Here is a 24,259-nt window from a genome sequence, read left to right on the forward strand (position 1 = left end):
GTGTATATATATATTTATCTTTCTCTCTCTCTGTATATATATATATATATTTTTATATATATATATATATATATATATATATATATATATATATATATATATATATATATATATATATATATATATATACACACATATATATATATATATATATATATATATATATATATATATATATATATATATATATATATATATATATATATATATATATATATATATATATATATATATATATATATATATATCTATATACACACACACACACACACACACACACACACACACACACACACACACACACACACACACACACATCTATACACACACACACACACACACACTATATGCATATATATATATATATATGTACCTCTCTATATATATATATATATATATATATATATATATATATATATATATATATATATATATATATATATATATATATATATATATATATATATATCTACAAATATATATCTATAGATATAAAAGAGAACATAAATACATATATGAGCAAAGGCACCGTTAATGGGGGTGAGGGGGCCCAAGGTAAATACCTCTTGTAAGTACTGATATCACTCCTCCCCCCACAGCTCTGCCCTGCAACACAATACCAACTGTTGCAAGTCCCATACCCAGGACCCTACACAATATGGCCACAAGATGATAACAGTAATCCAGTCCACTTGTATGATGTCAGGATGATATCAATAACATATCATGCAGTACAGTCTGGCTACCATAAGGAATGTACAATGTGGAAGCAATAAAACTTCCAAAGATACATATACACACACACACACACACATATATATATGCAGATACATATATATATATATATATATATATATATATATATATATATATATATATATATATATATATATATATATATATATGTAACTACACATACACACACACACACACACACACACACACACACATACACACTCACACACACACACACATACACACACACACACACACAGATATGTATAGGAAGATACATATTTACAGGGTGCACAGCATATTGAACAGCCAGTATTCCTACAGTTGGCACCTTTTCAAATGGACAGTGTATGAGTCACTTATGCAAAAGACAATTGTTGCCTGAAACATATACCCAAAGAGAAGTCAAAGGATATAACACTACACAAAGATTTACATGCATATAAATGTTTTATTTGTGTACTATTACAGTTGTATATGCCATGTCATATAAGACTTTGAAATACATTCTAATTGATTAATGCTACTCTAAAGCAGATCATTTTATACAGTAATCCGAAAGCATAAAATATGTCGCTGTCCAGGCCCAGGCCCTTAAGTAGTACAACAGTAAAGACAGACTGGGCCAGAGGATAACAATCAATTAACTGTAAGTAAAGATAGACTAGGCCAGAGGATAATCAATCAACTGTAAGTAATGCAGATGTATACTAGCAGTCTCTAATTACACTCTGTACTCAATCCCTAGGGGGAAAAGACTTAAGTTAACCAGTCATCATAAGTACACAGACCCCACTACTGTGCACACAACCACATAATGCCCAAGTTATGTCCTCAGAAATAACCCCTACTATACATAACATGTCCAGCAGTCTGATATCTGACTGGCTTGTTATCAGGTATGATGTCAATACATAATGGTGTACAGAACATATGCACCTCTTAATGCATGACATACATACAAAGGTTGACAGACATGTGGCTGGAGCCACAAACACTGGGCCAATATTGGCATGTTGCTGTGGTACCCTCATACATTTACTGTTGTAACAGGGTTTGTTGTGACATATGTCCTATGAGGGATATAGGTTCATAGATTAGTACTGGGCTAACTGCCCTTGCGAAACATTTTAAGCCTAGCCAATTATCCCTTGTGAGACTCAAACCCTGCACATTGTGTTTGTAAGGCAAACACCTTAACCATTAAGCCACAAAGTCAGTAACTCTTATGGCTGTCACCATGTACTGACTGCAATCCTCAGACTATGCTTCTGTAGTTCTAAGATAGGTGAACTGTGAGTAACACAAGACACATAAGACTCCAAACACTGGCCAGCCTGCAGATAACCCTACAGGTGGGTGTTTTCTCAAACCCACAACACTGTCATGACATATTAAATCATGTAGACCAGCCATATCCACACAAACCCTGTTAAACCAACATTACTCCAAATGCAGAAGAGCAGCACTTACATTCTGTATTCATGTCTGGAACATCCCCCTCCTGTTTGTTGGCCTGTCTCCAAAGTGTATGTTGTTAGAGGTATATCCCACTACCATCTGTGATGCTGTTTGCCAAACATCGACATGAAGTCCTGCTCACAGTGAATGTAAAGGGCCAACATCCACATGATGTTCTGAGTTATAGGAGTGTGTTTTCATGCAATTGGCTATGGGAATATTACCACAGCTGTCCCATACGCAATCAGATAGTGGGGGACTGCAATTTGTGCAGAGGCCATCAGCTGATCATGAGCATCCCTTACAAAACACAAGCAGCTGCTTAAACAAAGCAGGTGTACTTCTCCACATCCACTAGAGAGGGAGTGAGAGAGACAGACAGAGGCAAAGTAAGACAGGGTGGGGGTGGGAGAGTAAAACCTTAGCATGTTTGTGTCACACAATTACCAGTATGGGGTTTCCAGTGATGCATTGCTATCACATGTCTATGCAGTTATTCCATGCGCCACAGAGCTTATATGTTAGGGAGCTGTCCAAAGGTATATTCGATGGAGGGTGACATCTGCAACAGTGATAAAGGAGGGATAAGGTAGGTGTAGTACATGTGCCTGTCCACATGAACAGGTGTCAAGGTCGACACAGCCACACTCTCTCAGGGACTCACACTCATTATCACAGTTGTCAAGGTCAGGATTAGACTTACTAACTAGCTAGTTTGCCACAATTCAGTAAAACTCAGGTATCCCATGCACCACAGGTGTTATCAGGATGATATAGGGGCAAAGGGTATGCCAGGATGTCTGACATCAGAAGGTATGCTTCAGTAGGCCAATGGGAGGTGTAGTGAGTGTGAATGGCGTCCAACTCCTTGTATTCCACACAGACACAGACACAGGTTTCCAGTGCTGACATGCATGAGTGCATTGCTTCACAGGTGTGTAGTGGTTGACTGTGCCAGAAGGCTGTACAAGACTAGGTAAAGGGTATACCTTGGCATCAGGCCACATGACAATGGTCTGCTGTGTGGCTCAGGGGTGTAGTGTTTGGATTGGCCCACACAGGTGGGTATTGTATTCACCATCCACTCATCTGGGTTACTATTGTGGGTGGCCAGTGCTGTGCAATGTTTGCCATGTATGTGTTCTATAGTCCATGACATGGACGGTGTCTGGGATGTGCACACATCCCACATGCATGTTCTGTGACATGTGGATGTGTACCTGGGGTGTCTAGGGCATGTTGTGTACACAGATTGTTATCATCAGATGTGCCATTCATGTCCTCATGTGGTGAGAACTGGCAATGGACACCAGTTTGACCCTGCACCTACTTTGCCAGCATGATACAGGTATTCTCTGGTGTCAGGGGCATCTGTCCATACAGGGCATGTGTATAAGGCATGGTATGTCCTTTGTGGGTTACATTTGCTGGCTCTACAGTTGTTGCAGGTGTCCAGTGGTGAACATAGTGAAGGAACACTGTATGCAATTATGTGCCTATTGAAGGGATGGGACAGGGTGCCATGCCCTCTGTAGTCCACTGCAGTCACACCATGGTTACTATCTGTGGGCAATATGCAGGGAACTACCAGCATAGTGGTTGTTGCCTAGTCAAGTGTGTTTGTGTATGAGACATGGGTTGAGAGTGTTCTCTGGGTAATACAAGGGTTGCCTATATTGTTTGCCAGGCCTTGATGTCACGTAGGGGTATGGATTGTCTACCCCAGCCCCTCTGCTGTTTGAAATCTGTTGTCCTTGTAAGGTGGACATTGTGACATATAATAGGCCCACCATATAAGAAATTTGCAAAACCCACTCCACCATGAGTCCATTTCTTACTGACTCACAGCTACCTCCACACAGGATACAAATGACACACACACACACACACACACACACGCACACACACACACACACACACACACACACACACACACACACACACACACACACACACACACACACACACACACACACACACACACCAAGTCTTACAGTTGCCACATTTGGGATTAGAACTCCTACTTAACAAGTACATCACACTACAGCATTGCACAGTTATAGCATGCGCCATGGAGATTACTGGGCTACTTCATCTCCAAAGGTGTATTTCAAAGTGAATGACATCAGCAGGCTTGCCAAAGTAGGGCAATAGAGGTTGTAGTGAATGTGAATAGCCTCAAAAGCATTGCTCCCTATACAGGCAAACAAACGTTTACACTTGCCATGTCTGGGAACAGAGCTCCTACCTAACTAGTATATCACACTACAGCATTACGCAGTTATAGGACACACCATGGAGATTAGTGGGCTATTCTTTCCCCAAATGTGTATTTCAAAGTGAATGACATCAGCAGCCCTGCCAAAGTAGGGCATTTGAAATTGTATTGAGTGTGAATGGCCTAAAAGGCATTGATTCCTACACAGACAAACACACACAGTTGCCATTTCGGGATTAGAACTCCTTCCTAACTAGTACATCATACTACAGCATTACACAGTAATAGGATGCACCATGGAGATTACTTGGCTACTGTTTCCCCAAAGGTAAATTTCAAGGTGAAGACATCAGCAGGCTTGCCATAGTAGGGCAATGGGGAGTGCAGTGTGTGTGTGCATGGGTCATAACCCATTCATCTAGAGGCAGACACACAACACTCAGGCACACTAAGGTTTATATTCCACAGGTATGTGTATACAACTGCTAGATGACTACTGACTTGTACAGTCATGTTACACAGTTAGCACAAGCACCACAGACACTATAGTGCTGAGGCAGACCAAAGGCAGATGTCTATGGTATTTGACATTTGTATGGCATGTGGTTTTAGCCAATTGGATGTGTGCTGGGTGGGACAAGCTTCATGATGGGAGGCTCTTTGTCACTGTCACTCTCTTCCACACATCTATGTATGTGTATTTTTGGCCTATTATAGTGTGGTATCCTTGGATAAATGTGTGTATTCCTATCTAATGTGTGTGAAAAGCACGACTGGTGTTTACTGAGGAGTATATGCACTAATATATTTGACTGTCAGATATGTATGGTCCACTGTTGTTGCCAAACATGGGCTTCATTTCTTTAAGTGTGTGAGCATGCCCAGTATGACCTTTCAGTATTATGTTGTCTGACATGGCCTTCATTTCTCTAAGTGTGGGAGCATGCCCAGTATGACCTTCTGTATTGAATGTGTGAATCCATTCTAGGTAGATTGTGCTCCAGTGAGGACTTTTGTGTTCTACACCTACAGCTAACACCCTGTTTCTGTGGGATATCTGTAGATCGGTTGACAATATGGGGTCAAAATGGGCAAAGGATAGTGAGTTACTGTAGGCAATTGTGTCTGTGCTGCTTCTGCTACATGGTCTTGGTGTTAGCAGAGATATTCAGACATAGGTACTGTTATATACTGTGATGTTTTATGTCATTAAGTACTGTCAGGTATACACATTTGCTTGCAGTGATGCCCTGGGAAACACAAGGTGACTGCAGCTGTGTCCAGTATTGTGGTCAGCAGCCTACATATTCTTGCACATTCATGCCATTCTGCAGGGGAAGCTGCAGACACTTGCTGCTGGGTCTGTGTAAATGGTTCAGCACCTTGTTACTGTGGTGGCTGAGGATGCTTGTACATCCATTGATGTGACAGTATGGCCATATCCTGCTTTGGCCATGCCTCACAGCTGTACAGATTCACACAGGTTATCCAGAGGCAGGGGTCATAATTCTGGACATTACCCCTTCACATTATGGTTCATGAGCAGGTTTGTAGCCAGCCATTCTTGTGTTTGCAGCCAGGGATAGTATGTGCACATGGCTAAGTTTTGGACTTCACACACTCCATGCCGCATATGCTCCTACCCCCTCCTCCTCTATTATTCTATCCTCTTCCATATATTATGCAAACATTATCTGATATGTTCCCTATCGTTATCACCTCATCCCAACAGTAATTTGGTGTTGGTCCACAGTTCATGGAGTTAGATATGGTGGACATGTTACTGGGATTTGTCCATATGGCCTTGCATTTCAGTTCTGTGGACTGCGTTATGTTGTTATTTTGGAGTCCATGACATAATATACATTGGCAGTATGAGTGAGACACAGGCCTTTGGCAGAAGACTGCAGACCATTTGGTAGTGATGCAGGCCAGCTATAGCAGGCCATCGCATTGTGTCACTCCTACAGTCCCAGACTGCAATACACTATATTCCCCCTAGGGTGACAGGGTAGGTGTGCAATGTGTTCATGCCAATACTTTCTGTCATTATTGATCCAGTGGTGTGGATGCTGGCAGGGTGCTGCTTACAGCTAGGGACACAGCTGCATGGGACACCTGTTCTGCATGCTGCATTCTTTAGCTATTGCCATACAGAGGTGGGAGTCATATTGTACTTATTCACAACAGCAGGGATAAGACCAGAGAGGTACCTGTGGGTGGTGGTTGCGTGAGCTGGGTGCATGCGTGCTATGGACACTACTTGCATCTGACTCACAGATATGCATGGGGCATTCCACTTATGCTGGCTTGTGCAGGGACATCAGCTGTTTCTCAATACTTCATACCTATGACTTTTGTGGTCTGCCAGTGTTTGGCCAGACAACATTGGTATTCACTACTACAAGCCCAAACAATGTGCTGCTAACCTGTATGTACAATTCCAAGGGTGTGTCCATTTGACAGTTACATATTATACACTGTCTGTCTGGGGTACTTCCCCCATGTACTGCTTATATGTCTGGGCCCACATTCATATCATGTCCATCTTTCAGTTGGTGACACATATTACTTCCAAACATTTACTATGGCTTACTGCTTGAATGTGTTTTGCTGGGAAGCATTGTTTTTGGCACTGCAGTTGTGAGAACTTGGCCCTGTCATCAGCAGTACTGGCCAATGGCCACCAGGACAAACCTCATCATGCATATATAGTGACCACTCTCACACAATATACGACACACACCAACCTAACACACACATCCCTGCATATTGTACACATGCTACAATCTATCCTGCTACCTTGGCCCGCTCAGGTAATCTGTGCACCACAGTTATTATACCTACACATACATGTTACTATATTTCTACATAAGATTGGGGGGGGGTACACCTGACTGTTACTACATTTCTACATAGGATTGGGGGGCAAACCTGACTGTTACTACATTTCTACATATAATTGGTGGGGGGGCACATCTGACTGTTACTACATTTCTACATAGAATTGGGGGGGGGGGGCAGTCCTGACTGTTACTACATTTCTGTATAGGATTGGGAGGGGCACACCTGACACTTGTACACATTTGCTATGACTGTACTGGGATTTCAGGTACTCCATTTCATTCTGTATTCTGATCTATCATGTTGAATAGTGGCATATCAGTGTACTACAGGTCTTAGGTCTGATTGACCTACATTTCATTTTCTGACTTCTTACCCTTCAAAACTAACATCCCACTGCATGACCTGTTGTAGTCTGTCTGTGTATGTCTGGGGGGATGTTCTCCATTGCCATCACTCAGTGGCCTTAGCACAGCCTTTGTTAGTGGTTGTCTACACCTGTCCTGCTGGCTGAGACTATCATTGGGTATGTGAGCCTCCCTGACTGGCATGTGTGTCCTATGGACAAACATGTGGCCCAGCACATTTCCTGCAGTGAGTTTTGTCACCTGGTCTAGTACTGGCTACTATGATGACACCAGTATTTGTTACAGATCTCATGCTGCCATTATAGGTGTCTACTATTTGCTGGCATCCCACTCAGCCACCCGATTCCCTTGCATGCTCACATCCATACCATAGATACAAGTAGCAACACATACTACTCCATTCGGCAATTGATAGGAAGACTGAATTACCTTGTGGCTGTGCCAGTATTGAGGATGGTACTGGAGGGCTGACTATGTTGAATGCACATAGTACACTCCTTATACATGGTTAAGCACAGGTAGTGTCATGTTTGGTATCCCTTTTACTGTATGTGCAAGCAGAGAGAGGTGTCATTCCCTGGGTTCCTACCGTGTCAGTGTATGTGCTATGCATTGCTTCTTTGCCATGACCTGGCATACTGGGAACACCTCCTTCTGCGTACTGGGGCAGGCTCAGGTTGTTCCTCCTCTGAGTCACTATGTGCCTGTGCAGGCCTTGGCAATGGTGGAGGGCTGTGTGGTCCTGCCCTGCCCCATGCTGTTCCTGTTGCAGCTGTTTCCACAGGATCATATTGCATAACATGGCACATATGATGACAATTTGGATACATGTAGCTGGTGAGTACTGCAAAGCTCCACCACATGTGTCCAGGCACCAGAACCGTGACTTGAGCATCCCAAACACATGTTCTATTATGATTCTAGTCTGTGCGTGTGCCTCATTATGGAGTTCTTGTTCAGGTGTGTGTGCATTTCTGATGGGTGTCATCAGCCACGGCTCCAGTGCGTAACCAGTATCCCCCACTAGGTGACCGTAAAAGATGTGCCCATTGGCAAATTTCTGGTACAGCTGTGTCAGATGCTAGATGTGGGAGTCATGATACCTTCCAAGGTAGCCAGCACACACTTTAATTATAATGCCTTGGGCATTGCACATGACCTGGCAGTTGATGGAGGGGAAGCCCTTGTGGTTGATGTAGACCCTACCCTGCTCACTGGGTGGTGCTTTGATGCATATGTGTGTGCAGTCTATAGCACCCACTACCTCAGGGTATTCTACTATTTGGTGGAAGTGATGCATATTGCTGGCCAACCCCTCACAGGTGTTGTGGAAATATACATGCTCACCGGCATGTGCTGACATGGCATCCAGGAACTGATGGAGTACCCTGGATGCTGATGCCTGTGAGATCCCCATGATATCCCCAGTCAGTCTTTGGAAGGTACCTGTGACTAGTTTTCTTAGGGCTACACATACTTTGGTATCCACTGGGATGGGTTCCCCTCTGTTGATTCTGTGTGGGAGGTGTGACGGGCACAGCTCAACAATTTGCTGTAGGAAGTCCCTGTCCACCCTATAGCACTCCACTATCTCCAGGTCATGTAGCTCCTGGTAGGTTACCCTGGGTCTGCACACTGTTCTCCTTCTCCTCACTGTAGGTTGGTCATCAGCATTCTCATCCTCATCACCCTCAGCCTCTTCCACATGTTGATTTATGACTGCTGCTGCAGCCCCTATCATTTTGTTGCTTTTGTTTGGTAAAATGTCCCCGCTTGTGTACACCGGTGGTGTAGAGTTTATGGGAAAAAAACAGAGGGAAAGGTATTTGCATAGTTTATAGTAGTGTTCTGGGCTGGGCTGCTGCCTGTGTAATTGGCTGGTTCTGATACACTTCACCTGCCAGCTATGCTAGTTCTCCTTGATTACCTTTCTAATGCTCTTTTCCCTTCCCATTGCCTTCCTGTTTAAGCCCCAAGGCACCCTGCACAAACACAGAGCTCAGATGTGCACGGAGCTGCTATTTCCTGGTTTTCTTTTTTTTGCCTTTAAAACACAGTGCACAGTGCACATATAAGCTTAGGCAATGTGAAGAGCGCTATGCAGCCTCAGACACACCTCCTTGCTTAGCTCTGCTAAGCTAAGGGCAAACCCGAACCACAGGGCTCCAGTAAGCTTACAGTATGCCTGACACACCCCTCTATGATGTCAGCTAGCTCTTAGGCTTGCACCATGGTCTTCCTGCACCGACACAGTTGGGTGCAGGCTAGCCATGAGGGGGGATATGGGATTCAGTATCATTTCCCTCATTTGCATAGGATTGCCTGCTAATGCCTAGTTACAAGTCCCACACTGAGCCTTCCCCCTTAGCAATCACTGTTCACTGGCCATGTTTTCTTCTGCCTGCCATTGAGTATAATGGCAAACTTGTGATTTTGGATAAAATGCTTATTTCAAGTTTTTTTTATTATTTTCAGCCCAATCCCATTTGTGCGCCACTGCCCTATGCCTAAACAGCCGAAATTGGCTAAAATAAATAAAAGTTTTTTTTTTTGCAACTGTTTTCCATGCCAGTGGCCATATATTTGGCCATTGGCATGGTTTCCACATTATACACACCCTTTATTTGGAGCTGTCATGTCTCTGTTTTGTAGTTTGCAGAAATTTACTCAGTTACTAATCGAGTACATTTCTGCAGACTACACTAGTCCTGCACATCTGGCTGCCAGCTTTCTAGATCACAAATTCACCTCATTTACATGGTTTTCACCTGCAAATGGGGTAATTTGCATACAGGAGCTGTGTCTGTGCAGGAATAGTGCAGGAGTGCTTGTGCACGTCCCGGGAGATTATTCCTGAATCAAACGGTGGCCATATTGCCTCCAGCAGCTCCTGCACTATTCCTACATGCCATGCAGAGCTTGCTGAATCCTGAGGAATATCTATATTTACTGCCCAAAATTCATAAAAATTTGAAGAAGCTGCCAGGGAGACCACTCATGTCTGGGACTGGTTCCCTTAGGGAACCTTTATCAGTATTTGTAACCCAATATTTAAAACCATTACTGGAATTGGTTATATCAAGGATTAAGGATATGACACAATTTCTCTGAACAATATCAGATATGCAGTTAGAGCCCGGTTGGTTGTTGGGCATACTTGATGTGGCCTTGCTGTACACTCTTGTCTTAGGGGTCACCACAGAAGAACTCCCGTCCACTAATGATTGGCAGTAGATTGTTACAGTAGCAAGGTGCCAGCATGATGCCCACCCTTCAAAGAAGGCACACCCATTCATGCACACACCTACCTGCATGTCTTTAAACTTCACTTGACCATGAGGAGGACATGCAGACTCCACACAGAAGGCACTCCAGCCAAAAATCGAACTGGAGAACCTCTTGCTGTGAGGTGACAACACTAACGACTGCACCATCACGGCACACTAATATTTCTCATTGGGCAGTTCTTCAAGCACTACAGTATTGGTTAGATTGGACTAATATTTATATATTGTTAGTATATATGGTTGAACATGTCCTGACTAAGAACGTGTTCTATTTTCAGAAAGAATGTTATTGGCAGTTACAAGTTATGGCTATGGTTGCTTTGTTTGCTCCCATATATGCCGACCTGTTCATGGGATTCCTAGAAGAACAACTAATTTATGACAAGAATCACAATATTTCATGGGGGATCTAGATATTTGGAGACGATGTTTAGACGACTGTTGGTTGGTATGGCACTCTGATTACGGTTATCTGTTGGAGTTTGTGGAATATTTAAATCAAAATGAATGGGGAATAGAGTTTACATTGAACTGTGATTCCAAACAAATAAACTTTTTGGATGTTACAGTGGTTAGGAACCTTGACGGTACCCTTAGTTCACATGTATTCCGTAAATTTCTCCAATATAATAATCTTTTGTATGCTAATAGCATGCATCCATGCCATATCATCTGTAATTTACCCAAGTCTCAGTTTATGCTCATTAAGTGCATATGTTCAACGAGACCTAGTTTGCAGGTTTCAGGAGAGGGGCTATGGACAGGGTAATATTGTTGCTGCCAGTAACTGGGTCGCAAACAGGACAGATTGGACCTATTGAAATATAGCGATAAAAAGGATAACAAGAATCATCCGATCAGATTTGTTACTACGTACGGGCGTAGCATCGTTTGGTCAGGGACGTTATTAACAACAACTGCAACATTTTATTAGCTAATGCGGAGCTATGTCAGCTCCTCAGCCCTAGGGGTCAGTTTTTGTATAGACAGGGGTGGACTTTAGGGTCCCTTTTCTGTCATCATAAACATCATGCATTCTCAAATTCATCTAAACAAGTGACACTTACGGGGGATAGATTTGTGGGATCCTTTCCTTGTGGCCATTGTTCAGCATGTAAATTTATGTTTAAGGCTAAACAATTTTCCAGTAGGAACACTAGTAAGGTTCATGAAATTAAATTCTTTACACATTTTGGTACAGACTGGTTACTATATCTAGCTACTTGTACATGTTCAGCTTTTTATGTTGGTCAAACTTCACGCCCACTACGTGTCAGAATGTGTGAACATCTGAGTGACATTCGGAACAAGAAAATAACTAGTGTCTTATACAAACATACATTGACCAATGGTTCGGCTAGATTTAGCTTCATGATTATATACAAACATACATTGACCAATGGTTCGCCTAGATTTAGCTTCATGATTATACACAAATATACATTGACCAATGGTTCTGCTAGATTTAGCTTCATGATTATATACAAACATACATTGTCCAATGGTTCAGCTAGATTTAGCTTCATGATTATATACAAACATACATTGACCAATGGTTCGGCTAGATTTAGCTTCATGATTATATACAAACATACATTGACCAATGGTTCGGCTAGATTTAGCTTCATGATTATATACAAATATACATTGACCAATGGTTCGGCTAAATTTAGCTTCATGATTATCTACAAACATACATTGACCAATGGTTCGGCTAGATTTAGCTTCATGATTATATACAAACATACATTGACCAATGGTTCGGCTAGATTTAGCTTCATGATTATAGATAGAATCCAGGGAGACCGAACAAACAAGTTAGGATGGCATGCTTTGCTTGATAAAAATGAGAAAAGCTGGATCATTAAACTGGGTGGATTATTTCCACCTGGTCTTAATGATCATTTATAATTGATGATGATTGGATCATGGATGTATTCATTAATTAATGAGGTATTTAATTATATATGGGTTGTGCTTTGTGTCTTATAACTATCACTAAAGAAGGCTGTATTGTCAAAACTGGTATGATACTGGTGCTGCCACATTAAAAGAATATTGTTACCACTCTTCTTGGTGCTGACTGTGTTTTTTGGATTGAGCTCTGAGTTTTGGCTGTGGACACCAGCCATACTTGCGAGAGCTGCATTTCATGTACAGTTTCACAGATAAACATAGACACAACCTAGACCCAACACATATGTTACATATTTAGATATGACAGATAGCTTAAAATTTCTCATTGCAGTGATTGGCTATTATTACTCTATATGATTTTGTAAAAGATATCTGACTTATGTATGCATGATGCTCGCATTTTTTTCTCTTTCCTTCCTTCTCCATCCTTCTAGCGCTATCTTTTTAACCTTTTTTTCTCTTTTTTGTTGGAATTTTCTATAGCCACCCACCACCTGTACCATTCATTTATTTATATTTGTTTTTATTTATTTATTTATTTTTTGTTTGTTGTATTGGTGCAACCCAGGTCAGCAGTCTGTCACCATTACCACTCCCCCGACATCCAGTCCACCTGTCTCTAGGTCTTCCTTCCAATTGACCCTCATGGAGGACAGGCAGGCACCTCCACTGCAGCTTTTGCAAGAAGATAATACTGTTGTTCCCTCCTGTAGAACTGCCAGGATGCACAGCATGACACTTCTAGAGAGATAGTGGAGGTGGTGGGAGAACTGATTGACCCATGGCAGGAATCTTGCACAGGACAACTGGAAAAGGTCCTCTTGTGACTTACAGAGCTGTGTCACTGCCTGTTCCTGCCTTCACCACCTCAGGCAGGGCCCAGTAGGGAGGGTGGTCAGGGTGTTGACAGACCTGTCCCTGGGTATTGTACAGGCAGAGTTATAAGGAAGTCTGCATCTAACATATCCTCCACACTGCTGTTCCCCTTTCTTGTGAATTAGTGAGTCTCCTTCCCCTGCTTGTAATCCAATTTTCCGCATCACCACTGTCCTTGCTGTGTCTTTGTGTCTATAATTCCAGTAATCCCCAAACCTCCCCTGTCAGTCTTTGTCTCTCTTTTATGTTTGCTCTTATGTCCATGCTTGTAGACCTTACTGTCTTACCATGCCTTGTATCTCCCCTGTATCCTCCTCATCTTTCTTTCGGAAAAAAAAATGTGGTGCCTGTACCTAAAAAGATATATATCCTCCTCCCTCTTCTCAGTCTCCTTCTTACCATCCCTGTTTCCTCTTTTGCCAAATTCCTTTTCCTACTGCCTTCCATCCCATTTAATGGTAAAGAAATAGGTTTAGACATTGCTGTAGGCCCCTTAATATAGATCGATGAACTCTTTTAAGCAAGCGCACATAAGTTCATGCACATTTGTTTTCTTTGTGTTAATCCTACCAACAAATGTCAGGTTTCTTCTCAATGTCAAAGGTCTTATAATTTCTGCATGTGGATTTTCTTTTTAATTAAAATTTGCATAGGCTATAGATTTCTTAATATTTAATTGATAATTAACTTTGGGCCCCATTGCGCCTTAAGTCTTACCCACAGAAAGCATACTGGGATGGCACAAGGCATGTTTCTGAATACCAGGGATGGATGGACACATAAGCCTATATATCAACATTTACAGAAGATGAGAAAAAGATTTATCATGAATTTTACATTCTATTGCAGCCTTCAGTTTTAGCTACTTACTAACTTTCAGTATAGTATCAGTCACCCTCTCATCTACTCCCTAGACAACAAATTATTTTGTTCAGATATTACTGTTACATTATGCAGTTTCTTTACATTTGCATGATGACAGGTGAAGACTGACAACTGTCCAGACATTATGAAAAACTTGGTTGTTTCTGTTGTCATATCACCAAGAACAGCCAAAGCATTGTGCTGTAAGATCAGTTATCCAATGTGCATTTCACTTAAATATACCATTTTAAATGTTAACTAGCCACAAAATACTTCAGCTCTCCTTTCTACAGACACTAAATTTCTGTCTTACAAGGTGTCAGGATACTTAGTACTTAATTATTCAGCTGCACAATAGCAACTTGTCGACTGTCCCGTGATTTTTACATCACCAATAAATTCCAAAGTTGTAGATTTTCTGTTTTCACGTTATTTTGTATTTGAACTAAACAGCCATAGTCAACATAATATATTTGATGGCATTGCAATATCCTTGTAACAGTTATTTTAGAATCTCAGAAGGGTGAAGAAGTATGCCACAAGGAGGAAGTCATAGATTCAGTATAGCTCACAGCACACAACGTACTAGGTATTAGCAACAAAAAGATTTTAATAAAGTGCTACACAGAATTGCATATTAACAGGCATATAAAATGTTAAGAATATGAAAAATGAATATCTCAGACTTACCTGCAACTGCATTTGTGAGTCCTGTTGCCTGATCCTGAACATTAGGTCCATATCCTGAATTTGGTATATACCCTCTATTTATTGAATTATTAGAATACTGCTGTAAATCACTGTGTCCTGCTGGATATGCGGTGCCTACTAAATTGCGATGTTCATTGTTTGGTGGAATGTGTGGGTTGAATGTATGCCCAGAGTTGGACAGATGAGCAACTTTTTGTTCATTTCCAGGGTACACTGGACAATCATAGCTCATTGGAAATTCAAGAGCTTGTGGATTGTTAGAGGCTGCTGGACTGACTGCAGGAGTCTGGAAGCTTGGATAACCAGAAGATACTATATAGTCTGGAACTGGTATAAAATATGGATTGTGCCCATGATCTGGCACAGACACATGAGTGGAATATGCCGGAGGAGGAGAATATGGTGGCAGAGGATCCATATTTACTTAAACAAAGAAAAAAAAAAGAACAGTGGTTAATGCTAAGCTTATTGACTATGTAGAGAAAATGTTTGTCAGAATAAATCAATTGTTTATACCAAACAATTTTACAATTACAAACAATTTAAAAGTTTTAAATATTAAACATTTGAAGGAGCCATTCCCCAAGCTGAATCATATTAATTTAGCTTCTTAAACCAAAAAAGGTTTTGTTCATCAAATTTCTCACATCAACAAACTGCAGTAGATGGGCAGACAAATGTAGATATAATGGAAACAGAAATTTAAGATCACAGGAATGAGATAAAACAATAACAGGAGGACTTCCAAACATAATGACTGACTTGTAAACTTTGGGACTAGTTTACCATGCCTTTAGTATTGATACATACAACATAATATTCATAAATGCCAAAATACTTCCACCTTCACTTAATTGAAACTTAAAAGCAACTCTCACGCTAGGCTTTACCTTGTCATATTATAAACCATTCAGCACATAGTAACCAAAGTGTAAAAAAACCTTGTGGACAGTTACAAGACTACAAGAGTGCTAATCCCCCCCCCTTCATGTGCTGTAATAGCTAATAATGTAATATTTTCCCCGCTTCTGCATGTGGATTAAGGGCAGTTGGTGCTGATCATAGACTCGCGCTGCAAATATAGACCATACAACTTGGTCTATAAGGGAACAAGGGTGTAACATGGCTAGCCTTATAAAGGTCCTAGGGCCACTAGCCTAGTAACCTCCTATGAACCCATGTATGGCACACCCTTATTCTCACAGACAGAAAAAAATAACTTCAAACTCCTCCAAGTGAGATTAATTCAAATTTAAGGAATAATCTTTCCATACAGTCAAACAAAACTTACCTGCATCACACATGTCAATGCAAAATATCTTCCAATATCATGAAGGTTGATTCTCATAGTTGTGAGAAGGATCTAGAATCCCCAATACGTAGCTTGTCCATACCTTGAAAACATTGTCACATGCCCAGTCCTACTAAATATTCAATTGACTAAGCAAAGGTAAAATTGTTCTACACTGACTAAAAACAAGTTTCTGTAAAGAAACTGAGACCAACCATACAGAAGTAGCCCCTTGTAAGCAAATAATGTTTACTGATTTTGTTTAGATATACAATACTAATAATGACAGTGATAACATGTTATCTGTCTGGATAGTTAATGATAACATCATTTTCATCATGGTACTTATGGGAAAAAAATCACACCATTAGAAAAAAAATATCAACAAGAGGTACATGGTTACAGTTGTAGCATCAAACAACCATGATCATACATTGTAATAGGTTCATGGCACCAAAGGTTCCTCCTCATCTTACAGCCAAATGAGAGCAAAAACAAACTCGGTCACATAAGCCAGTATCGGTGGGAGACTAACAATACCCCTCATTAGGTAGTCCTTCTCCACATATTCCTGGTGAAAATTTGTGATCACTCATCCAGTCAGTCAGACTGGTTTTGAAAACAGCTAAGTGTAGTATTGATAATTATACAATGACCCCCCCATTAATATTCAAAAACGTGCATGATGTAAATCAGAGTTATAGTAATGGAAAAAGGTCCGGTCGCCCGGACTTTTTCCATTACTATAACTCTTTTTTTACAGCAACAGAGAACGCAAAATCTCCATTGCTTCACACTGTCTTGCTATGTTAAGCGAGTTTAACATAGCGAGATAGCTTTAAAAAAAGCGATGGAGAATCTCTGTTGCTTTTTTTAAAGCTGTCTCGCTATGTTAAACTCCTTTAACATAGCGAGACAGTTTGTAAAAAGCAACGGAGATCTTGCTTTCTCCATTGCTTTTGCCCACAGCTCTGATGTACTGCATAGGCATACGCATGCGCAGTACATCAGAACTGCCACAGAATACCAGACAGCTGCGGAAGGGCAGCAAGGAGGCATTATACAATGCCATTATTTAAGAAAAGTAATTATTTTTTTCTTAAATAATGTCATTATATAATAGCATAACCATGCCTGGGTGTGGGTAATGCTGGATTACCCACGGTTGGCTTTTTTGGCCACTCGGGCTTCGCCCTCATGACCAAACCACACCAACCGTGGGTAAATCCAGCATTACCCACACCCAAGCATAGATTATTGGTATATTAAACTCTTTAAAGGTGCCAGCTGGGTTGAATGGTAACAGAATGTGATATACACATATTCTTATTGCAAAAAGCTACTCGGTTTCTTTCTTTCTTTCTTTTTCTGCTTTTTTCTTTTCTTTCTTTCTTGTGAATGTATTTGCTCAGTATAGCATACTAGTTGCTTGCATCATGTTTATTTTAATGTTTTTGCTTGAATAAATTAGGCTGCCCAGTTCAGATTTACCCACACCTTCCCAACTCAGCAGTGTCAATAAAGGCTATGCAAACATCTTATTCCTTTGGCATTTCTTGATTTTTCTGTAATGCATTCGTTAGTATGACTCAGCCTGTGAATGTCACTGTTATTATTACTAAGTAGGATTATGAATGAGTTTCTATTTATAATCATCTTTGCTATGTGTCCTGGAAATGGAGGCCAAGAAACATACATTGACATCGGATCTCTGCAGGTGAATCTCTTGAAAATATCTTGAAATCTATTTCAGGAACACACGACAAACTAAAGTTATGATCAGTTATCAGTTCTTAATTCTTTGCAATACATGCAGTTTTAGGACACAATGACTGTAGTGCTGTAGGACCCTGTGCCATGCCAATAAGACATCTTCTAGAGAGATGTGTTCTAACAAATATCACACAGCAATCTTTCTAGTGTATTACTGCTGCTCCTTTCACCGCTAGAGGGCACTCTGCATCTGCTAATGCAGATGTCTTCAAGGCCCTTCATCATCCTAAAGCACTGAACACTGTACTTCTGTGAGAGTCAGAATTTAGTGAATGCTCAAAACATCAACATATTTACATGTAGCAGTAGCATGTAACATCTAACATTGTTAAAAACAAATATCAAACATTGTAAATATTTTACAAATAAAATAACTGACATTGGTGCTGTTTTCCGATACTTTGACTGCTCTTTTATTTATTTATTTATTTATTTGTTTATTTATTTATTTCAGTTTGATTACCGGAAGTCCACTGGGCCAAGAAGAACCCATTTTCAGTGGAGGCCCGGGGAGAAAAGCTCCAAAGGCAGTACAACCAATACAATGTTTAAGAAGAATACAAAACATAATACAAACAGCAAAAAAACAAAGTAAGACACTGCAAATTCAAATTTACAATAGAAAGTACACACAGTAAGAACATTTTAAAATGCATATTTACAATAGAATGTAAACACAGTAAGAACACTGAAAATGCAAATTTACAATACACTGCAAGAATTTATAGGACACAGCAAAAGTTAAAAATTAGTCGAAATGTTTTTTTTTTTTTTTTTTGCTAACTATTCAATATTGACATCCATACAGTGAAGTTAGAGCCTGCTAAAGACATAGCTAGAGTTTGAGTGTATAAAGGTGCAGGAGTACAGGGGCTTAGTCTAGGGGAACCTTGGGATTAAGTAGGGTGAAGTAGGTTTACTCATTCATACTAGGTGCTTTCTTAGTTAGATGCCACACGTGAACAGATCCCCAGGACTTAGTTCTTTATTTTTACTATTTTTCACTTTTCACTGTATTTCCACTTAACAATTATAGCTATGGTTTTCAGCCTACTTGGGTGTTCACATGTAGGTTTATACACGTGTTAATTAATATTATGAAATGTTTTTTACACACAAGCCTGATGAAGTATTTATTTGGTACAAAAGTGATCTTTGTTAAAAGTGTTAACAGTGTTTCAGTTTGTAAGTATTAATATTTATTCTGATGGATGTCTAGTGGTTGATCTTTTTGTTAGTTAATTAGTTAGTCGTTTTGTTAGTGAGTTAGTTTCTTAGTAAAGTTTGGATAAGTAGGTTAGCCTTAATAGGCTGTTCTTATATTAAATATTTCAATTTGTCTCTAGCTTTTTAGTTTCAGTTCTAAGGTAACACAGTCCCACTATGGTGTTAAGGGGGAATGGGGGACATGGTTAAAGGAATGAGTTATTGCTTTTATTGCTCTTAACAGAACTACCCTCTGGACCCACTCCCTTGCTCCAATAACCTGATTATATATAAATAATGAATGCTTTTAATAAATAATGAATGTTTTTAATGCTTTTCATTATACTTAACTAGGATCACTTATTTGTGTGTTTCAATAAAGGATATTCCATTTTTAACTTAACTGTGGACTAGCTACTATTTAATATTTTATTATTTTGTAGTACGTATTTTATATTTCAATTTTTATTAGTGAAATAGCTGCATAACATAATTCATGGAGTAAACTTCACACCCTCCACACTGCAACATTTCTTCTTGATTTGTTTTTGACCCAGTATAGGTTGCATACTGGGTTTTCTGAGACTTCGAGGAATACCACAGATTTTTCTTTTAGCTTTTTAAATTTATTTTTGCATGCACTCAGTTTAATTTTTTTATTATAGAGCCTGTTTATGTGTTCTACCATAGGGCTTTATTCTTAAATTTGGCATTGTATTTAGTTCTGAGGGGTATAGATGAGTCTATGCAATTATATACATGTGCATTGAATTTGGTGGTAAATTGAGTCTATATCATCTTGTCAAAAGTCTAAAATGTTGAACGGCAATATGATTGTAAATGCCGGACATCTAAATTGTTTTTGTGGGGGGCTGTGCCCCCTACACCCCCCGCTAATTATATATACCAACTCCGAGATCGCACTACAGTGAGGAAAGGGCAAATTATATCATCCTCACTGTACCACGATCCCGCAACAACACTTTTGATGTACAGCATTTGCGATAATATTTCCAGTCAACATTTTCAAAATTCGATAATGTGAAGTAGACCCGGTAAATTAGCTTTGCCATAATCACTGAATAACAAGGTATTGGAAGATTCTTCCAGCTTTAGTCTTAAGGTAACTGTGATCCAACCTGACCAGAGAAGAAGTTAGAATAGGTGGGGAGAAAATCTGTCCTATATTGATAAGGACCGATTTTAGGATTTTACTGCCCAGATAGGGGTGCAGACTAATTGGTCCAGAAATTCTGCATTGCTGTAGTCCAGAAATGTCTGGGCTTACAAGTTTGAGAGCATGTACGTTTCCTCGTTAATGGAAGAAGTCTCCTAGGAGAATGGCATTTAGCTTAAAACACAAAGACTCCATACTACTTATTTAGGAGTTATGGGCTGAGGAGAACATAGAGCTCACTATATAGTAACAGGTTAATGCACATAGATGCCATACTACTTTTGTAGGAGTTATGGGCTGAAGGAAACATAGAGAGAAGTCTGTAGTTAAACCAGGAATCTCACAAGGATGTGCCCAAACAAACTTCAACAACCATCTTGTGGTACTACTACACAACACGAGTCGACATTACTATTTTTGCAATACACATGTTCATTTTAAAATACAAGAATGAATTGCATTTATTCACACAATACCTTTCCTTGAACAATAACACAATAAACTCAGCAATTTCACACTTCCTAATGACCGAGTATAAGTTCATTACATCAATGGTTACAAGTATGCCTTCTGCAACAAATTTGAATTCATTTATTTGCTAAATGCAAGTGTTGTCCTGCATTTTATGTAGGAAAAACTAATAGAAAACTAAGAAGCTGTATATATGAGCATGTGCTGGGTATATTAAGTAAAAAATGATGAATGCATTTTACAGGCACATCCTATCTGAACACAAATTTGAGTTTTTAGTGCTGGAACAAATTGTAAATGATTTAAAGGGATTTATCATAGCTGAACATTTAAATATCGACTTGCACTGCAACTTGGTCAATAACAGAACAAGAGTATAACATGGCTAGGCTTATAAAGGTCCTAGGGCCAATAGCCTAGTAACCTCCTATAAACCTAAATGCAAACTTAAATGTCAGATTTTGCTTAAGGCAGCTAGTTATCCAGGGCTTAATGATTCTGTATCCTTTAATTCCCTCTGAAGACTTAAACATTATGATGTGTGATTTTCTTGAGTTTATTGTGTTATTGCTCAAGGGGAGGTATTGGGTGAGCAAACTCTTGTGATGCACTTTGATTCTTGTATTTTAAAACAAATAACAAAAGTGCTCAACAACTTTTAACTTTTGTAATAAATGGAATTTTAATTTTGACTCATGCCTTTTAGTAGTACCACAGGATTGTTGTTGCAGCATTCTATAGTTAGTTATGATATAAGAGGTTTTGTTAATAGTAAGCTAAACATGGATGAGTTCCAGGTATTAGCTTGTCTAACAAGTCAGGAGGTGATTTTTGTTTTTAAAAATGTGGAGACACTGCCACCTTTATTGCCTTCATTTAATACGGTGGGTCTGAACATGTGGCATACACTGAGACCCTTCACTGGAGTGCTTTCATTGTTATGGAACTAGGTCTTTATATCAATGTTTTCAGGGTAAGGAGTGTTTGTAGGGAATATTTTTATTTTTCTTAAGGCCACTAGCATTAAGCAGTAATGCATTTATGATGCTTGGATTCTGTTATTTTTTTATGTTAGAAGTTTTAGAAGACTTGCGTTACCTAAAAAAAGGCACTATAGGGATGGATAAGGATTAGCCAGTATATGAAAGCTTTGGAGGGAAAGGTGCAGGCCATCCCTTCCTGAATGTTTAGGTCCATGTACCATCTCCTCCAAGGCTGACATATATTGTAATCCCTTACAGTTACATAACAAGCTACAACAATTGTTGAAGTCAGTAATCTTATTTGTATTTAAGCATCATTCTTGGTGATGGTGGAATGCTGCTGAAGGCTAGGTTCATACACACCTAAGATTCATATTCCAAGAGCTCCATTATGTATCTGTTTATATAGTACAGGGAGGTACATCTCAAGTCACTTACACCAGTGTGCACTATGATTGTGTCATTTGTGTACTTGTGGTGCAAGGACTTGAGGGCATGGGTGAATCCTGGCATCTGATTGGCAACTGACCATGACCCTCTTTGTGTACAACCTGGTGAGTGATGCATTAGCAAGTGTCCCTATAGAGTCACATATGACCATGATACTGAATTTTGTGGAGCTTTGCCTTATGGGCTTTTGAATTGAACCAGCATGACTCGTAGATATTTAATTCAAGGTGGAGGCTGTCTGTATTATGTGTTTGTGAGGGTGCTTATCTTTCAGGTGATATGGAGGAGGCCTTTGTGATTTTGGTAGATTAGTTTTAAAAGCTCCAGCATACGTAGGTCTATGTGTTTGTTCTGAGCTATGTATGATTGGTTTAGTATGGTATTCTGTGGTATTGACAACCTGAATGTTATTAGTTATGGCTTCTACTAAGAGCTTTGCCTCCAATAACATTATATAACTCATCTCTCACACAGCATGACTCTTTGTCTTAGGAATTGTAAGTAAATATATGACAATTGCTACCTTATCTCAAAATGTCCATTTTCACCAAGCTGACTACCGAGATGATTGGAAAGTGCAAATCTATGTTTCTAGGTATTTGCTAATGTGGGCTGAAGGGGAAGTAGAACCTATGTGATTTAGAGTTGTTGACTGCAGGTGTTATCTTTCTACTAGTGGAAATAATACCAGTTTCAATACAGCTGCACACAGATAGGAATTAATGATCCTTTGCTCCTTCTCTCACCAGAAGCAAAACAATAGCACTAATCCCAAGCTGCTTCCTGATAAGTAGTAATCACCCTGATGGCTGCTTCCTGGTAAGTAGCATTCACTTCCTGATAAGTAGTATTCACTTCCTGATAAGTGGTATTCAACCTGATGGCTGCTTCCTGATAAGTAGCATTCACTTCCTGATAAGTAGTATTCACCCTGATGGCTGCTTCCTGGTAAGTAGCATTCACTTCCTGATAAGTAGTATTCACTTCCTGATAAGTGGTATTCAACCTGATGGCTGCTTCCTGATAAGTAGCATTCACTTCCTGATAAGTAGTATTCACCCTGATGGCTGCTTCCTGATAAGTACCATTCACTTCCTGATAAGTAATATTCACTTCCTGATAAGTAGTATTCAGCCTAATGGCTGCTTCCTGATAAGTAACATTCACTTCCTGATAAGTAGTATTCATCCTGACTGCTTCCTGATAAGTAGCATTCACTTCCTGATAAGTAGTATTCACCCTGATGGCTGCTTCCTGATAAGTGGCATTCACTTCTTGATAAGTAGTATTCACCCTGATGGCTACTTCCTGATAAGTAGTATTCACTTCCTGATAAGTAGCATTCACTTCCGGATAAGTAGTATTCACTTCTTGATAAGTAGAATTCACCCTAATGGCTGCTTCCTGATAAGTAGCATTCACTTCCTGATAAGTGGTATTCACCCTGATGGCTGCTTCCTTATAAGTAGTATTCACTTCCTGATAAGTAGTATTCACTTCTTGATAAGTAGTTTTCACCCTGATGATGCTGGGTTTAATATGCTTGCTGTAGTCTTCTCTTGGTAGAGGCCATGGATAGAATCTACATCAGCTGTACACAACAGAAAACCATGTTGCGCAAAGGCCA

General features: G+C 39.9%; 1 protein-coding gene across 2 annotated transcripts in view; it reads right to left on the minus strand.

The window, feature by feature from the left end:
• Positions 1-24,259, minus strand: part of LOC122794687 (lipopolysaccharide-induced tumor necrosis factor-alpha factor homolog) — a 289,157-nt gene that overhangs the window by 197,350 nt on the left and 67,548 nt on the right. For both annotated transcript variants that reach the window (XM_044063316.1, XM_044063317.1), the window contains exon 2: positions 15,261-15,704. In XM_044063316.1, coding sequence (XP_043919251.1) covers positions 15,261-15,699 — 439 coding nt within the window. In that variant the 5' untranslated portion in view covers positions 15,700-15,704. The remainder of the gene's footprint in view (positions 1-15,260; positions 15,705-24,259) is intronic.

The sequence above is a fragment of the Protopterus annectens genome, chromosome 2.part1 (assembly GCF_019279795.1).
Source record: "Protopterus annectens isolate FY-2018-M chromosome 2.part1, PAN1.0, whole genome shotgun sequence".
In the NCBI taxonomy this organism is placed as follows: Eukaryota; Metazoa; Chordata; order Ceratodontiformes; family Protopteridae; genus Protopterus; species Protopterus annectens.